At 54.4% G+C, this 4466-nt stretch overlaps 1 protein-coding gene across 2 annotated transcripts in view; it reads right to left on the bottom strand.

Annotated features, from left to right (window-relative positions):
• JAKMIP1 (janus kinase and microtubule interacting protein 1) overlaps positions 1 to 4466 on the bottom strand; it is a 99708-nt gene that overhangs the window by 22811 nt on the left and 72431 nt on the right. Inside the window, exons 14-16 of one of the 2 annotated variants that reach the window (XM_077750405.1) lie at positions 3510 to 3608; positions 771 to 881; positions 243 to 296 (exon numbers count right to left, since the gene is read on the bottom strand). In XM_077750405.1, the coding sequence (XP_077606531.1) occupies positions 243 to 296; positions 771 to 881; positions 3510 to 3608 (264 nt within the window). Of the gene's footprint in view, positions 1 to 242; positions 297 to 770; positions 882 to 3206; positions 3609 to 4466 lie in introns of those variants that run through there. The other variant, XM_077750406.1, reaches the window with a different exon arrangement.

The raw sequence follows: 4466 nt of genomic DNA, 5'->3' as shown, positions 1-4466 counted from the left end.
CCCGTGACAGTGCGACCCGCCTGTGACGGCGTGGCCGGCCGGTGACAGCGCGATCCACCCGTGACGGCGTGGCTAGCCGGTGACAGCGTGTCCCGCCCACCCCCACACGGCCACACAGAAGCCTTACACTGTGCATGTCAGATCTCTTAGGAAGAAACCGAACGGAAAGGAAAGGCAAGACGCACAGAGCACACCCAGGTGGGGACGAGAGCGCGAGAGCAGAAGCCGCCCGGCATAGTTACCCCATTATCGCCAAGAATATCTAGCTTCTTCATAAGTTCAGAAACATTCACATCCTGGAAAAGATTGCCAACGTTCATTTTGCGGGGAACTGCCAAGGCCGTGCAGACGGGTCTCTACCTCCGGGGCCTCGTCCATCCCTCCCGGTGCGCAGGGCAGGGCCCAGGGCTCCCGGCAGCTCCTTTGGGGTTGGGTGAGCGGGGGAGACAAGGCAGGGACTGCTGCTCGTAGGCTGAGCTTTGCAGGAGAGGTTGGTGGAATCGTGAGGGTCAGGAGGACCCCAGCCGACAGCGGGCTCCCCACCCCCTCACTCACTGTCACCCGAGTCACGGCTGGTCACATCTCGTGGCGGGTGCTGCCTGCCAGACCTCACACACGGGAGCCTGAGGCTCGGGAGCTCCCAGCCCAGAGCTGGCCAAGCCGGGGTGTGCCCTCAAAGCTGCGTCCCATGCTTCTGCTCTTTCACCATGGGTACAAATAGAGTGACATTGGGTGACCTTCTGAGACATAAACTCTGGCTTTCAAACTACGGTGTTGGGAGGTGGGGGGCAGGGGACGGGCNAAAGCTGGAGAGCGCTGCTGTTGTTCTCGGGGAAGGTGCTGATTTGGAGGTTAAATGCTGGCGACCTCCGCTCTCTCTCCTGGGGAAAAGATTCGGTTTAAAAACAGAACTTTATTGGCGTATTTTACCACTTGCCATTTTCCCACGTTATGCAGCAAAAACCAATGGATTCCGGTGGGCCGAGGCGTTACTAAAAGACGCACGCTCAGACTGCCACGTCCCGTCCCGGGCGGCGAAGGAGCGCGCCGAGGTCCCGCCTCCGCAGCGCGGCCGATCTCCTGCGGAGATGCGTCTACTTCTTACCCACTCAGCTGGGAAGAAACGGTTAGCAAAGACATGTGTTCCCTGCTGCAAGCCGGGAGCCTGGGAAGCCACAGATCGGTAAGTACTCGGTAAGGACAAGTGTGCGAAATTTCAACAGACAACACGGCCACCAGCTAGGGTGCGTTCCCCGTGCCCTGCGGCAAATCGCTATCTCGTTGAACCTTCACACCATCCCACGAAGCAGGCATTATTGCTTTCCTTTCATCGACAGGGAGGCTCGGGGAGTGGGGTGGGGGGCGAATCCTGGCCCCATGCTCCTGAGTGGCCGGGCCGGGACACAGACCCTGGATTCACACTGTTTTCAAGAGCACCAGCTGACTTGATTCACAATTTTTTTTTTTTTTTGAACTGTGCTAACGCAGAGCGATCATTCTATCCCTGCCTTAGATTGCTGTTGAAACTTCGATTACCGAGGAAGGAAAAGCAAGCATTTTCCCAGAAGAGGTGCTCATTAATCCTACGTAACGTGACACATTTTTATTAAAAGGACAAGAGAAGGCCAATTGATGGCAGGGAGATGGTACAGAGATCTGCCTTTAAAACTCGAGCAACGGACAGGCTAGCTTTATGGGAAGGCCAGCCGAGAAGACCCTTCCGAATTATACCTTTAAGTCAAACTGCTTTTATTTTCTCAACATTACAGTAAGATGAGTAAGCCCGCTTTGGGTGATTCCTGCAGAATCTAGGGAGGGACAGCACCCACAGGTCTTTTCAGGCCCCCTGCTAAGAAATGTAACCAAATGAGTACTGATTCGAATGGCAGGACCGAAGCAGATGCTTTTGGATAAGGCTAATGGAGAGAGGAAGGGGAGTGGGGGGAGGGGCCATTCACAGTCACTCAATTACTTGGCTAACCTGGTTTGAAGCAGTTCAGGGGGGAAACTTTGTTTCCCTGATTAGCCAAGAAGACCCAAATGCCCAGTGGTTCTCTTCCAAGGACCCCTCTCTACCTGCAGCACTTAAATGAAGTCGCCACCAAAAAGGTGACCACAGAAAGCTCATATTTTATCCCAACGAAAGTCAGAAAACTGGTTCCTAACGGCTCTGAAGGAGGGTGGAGACACTTGAAGAAAATTCTAGCACGCTGAGCAATACTCATGGAATTCTCATGAGAAAGACGCACGGCCAAGGGCAGTGACCTCGCAAGGCTTCTGAGCTCTATTATGTGAACTAAGTAAGACCCGGCTTGTGCTCAAGCAAGGCTTGCACTGCAGGGGCCACACTCGGTTTTGAGACCTTCGGGCCACGGTCCGTGCCAACACAACAGAGGACGAGATGGAATGTTCTAGCGCAAACAGGTTTTAACTGAGGCCGGGATGAGGAAACAAAACCGGAGGGATGCCAATGTGCGAAGGTGCTCGCTTCTCCCGAGGGCTCCGGGCATGCAAAGGCTTCACCCGAGGGGGCAGCGGGGCCGTGTCGCTACAGGTGCTTGGAGACGCGAGTGGCACAAACGTGGGCGATGTGTAAAATATGGATGGTTTTCTGATGGCAACGAACAAACAAAAAAGGGTCATGAAGTAACGTGGGAGCGAGAGGCAGTACAGTAATACACCCGAAAGGGGGTTTCAGTGGGAAGTAATGATAAAAGCATCAACAGTCTTACACGGGATCCAGGTCCTGGATCCTCTGCACTGAGACCTTACTGAAGGCTTGGAACATGACTGCTACCCAGCAACGCCGCTCCCTCCACCTCCACGCTAAATAGGAGTTTCGGAGTCGAGCAGTTTGAGGAGCAGTGGTTCAGTTTTCGGTCCAATTCAATACGGGCCGTGATGCTCAAGCCTGCTATGCAAATGTCTCCTTTCCCCCAGCTGGCTCACTTACCTGCGTTCCCCTCGGCAAATAGAACAGGGGCCAAACTAGCAGTAAACACACTACAGGGTCAGTTGTGGGCCAAGTCGGGCCCTGCTCTTTCAAAAGGAGAGATTCCCTGCATGCAAAGTCACTTTAAAAAAAAAAAAGGTGTGTCATCAACTGCAACAGCGCCTCTGTCCGACTTTGCAGAACGCATTCCAGGTGACGATGCATGCAGGAAAGAAGTAGTTATGGAAATGAAACACAAATAAAAAAGGCAAACTATTGCAAAAACAAATTGTTTTATTAAGTGCAAAACAAGCCATAGGCAATAAATAGATTAGCTCTGGTACATGTCCAAAGACTTGGGTGAGCATTCTCTCCAGAACATATTAAGGCAGTGAAATAATTTTGAACATACAGATTTAAAAAAAAAAAAAAAAAAAAAAGGAAAGGAAAGGAAAGAACTCTACCACGTCCCTTTACACATGCTGGAGGGCATCGGGGAGCTTTACATGAATTTCAGTTTGGGCTCAAAGAGAAGGTCTGCTCCGTTTGAGAGCGCGCAACAGAGAGAGTCTCTTACTTCGAGCTCCAGCACTCGGAACTCTAGCAGCTCATTCTGGTCCTTGGCATCTTGCATTTCATTCTTCAGCTGACTCTCTTCCATTTCCAGTCTGTAAATCTAAAGCAGACGCACCGGGGAGGGGGTTAGCGGGTGGGGAGACCGCCTTCTCCACGGGGGGCCAAGGGAGACGCACCCCTCTTGGTGCAAACGGGGTGCGGGTGGTGGGGGTGCCTGGGCCATCCCTGTGGCCCCCAGGGGCCTGGCCTGGAAGAGGGGCTCCTCATGGACTTGCTGACTAAATGAGTGATGGGGGAAACCGAGGCATGGGGCCACTAAGTCCCTTCCTGAGGTCAAATGTGAGGGAGGCAGGAATGCACCATGGGTGCTTCTGATCCCAAAGCCTGCTGTGTGGTCTTTTGGCGTGTGGTTTGCACCCCCCCACCCCCCCGCGCCCCAGGATGAACCCTCCCAGACAGAGAGTGACAAACAGCAGCGGAAAGGCACATGCCGCTGTGACCACACCAGAGGGCTCCGGAGAGGGCTCAGTGGAAGCAGTTGAAGTCACAAGTCCGTCTGGGGAGGTGGGCTGCCTGGCCTGACACCCGCCAGGAGACACTGGAAAAGCACCCTAATGGCTCCGTGCCTCAGTTTCTGTCGCCTGCACTGAGAAAGGCATGCCTCCTCACGGAGGGCCTCCGTGATGCACAGGCACCTTTGCCTCCCCTCCTCCTGCCTGGAGAACCAGGGGGAGGGTCTCCCCTGACCGGGTCCCGCACCCCAGGGGACTCTTGGAAATTGTGTTTTCTCCGCCGCTCCCTGAGTTTAGTGAGTGGGACCAAGGACATGAAATCCCTCCCCACGCACAGGCCCTGTCCCAGCGCTCCAAATGCTATGGGGAAGCGCAGGGCAGTGAGCGGCCACGCAGCTGGTCAGTGACAGCTGGGACTGGAGCAAGTGCTCTCGGCGGGGGGGGGG

The sequence above is a fragment of the Crocuta crocuta genome, unplaced genomic scaffold, assembly GCF_008692635.1.
Source record: "Crocuta crocuta isolate KB4526 unplaced genomic scaffold, BGI_CrCroc_1.0 scaffold179, whole genome shotgun sequence".
NCBI classification, from domain to species: domain Eukaryota; kingdom Metazoa; phylum Chordata; class Mammalia; order Carnivora; family Hyaenidae; genus Crocuta; species Crocuta crocuta.
Note: the sequence above shows the minus strand (reverse complement) of the source record. Positions and strands in the feature narration are given on the sequence as shown.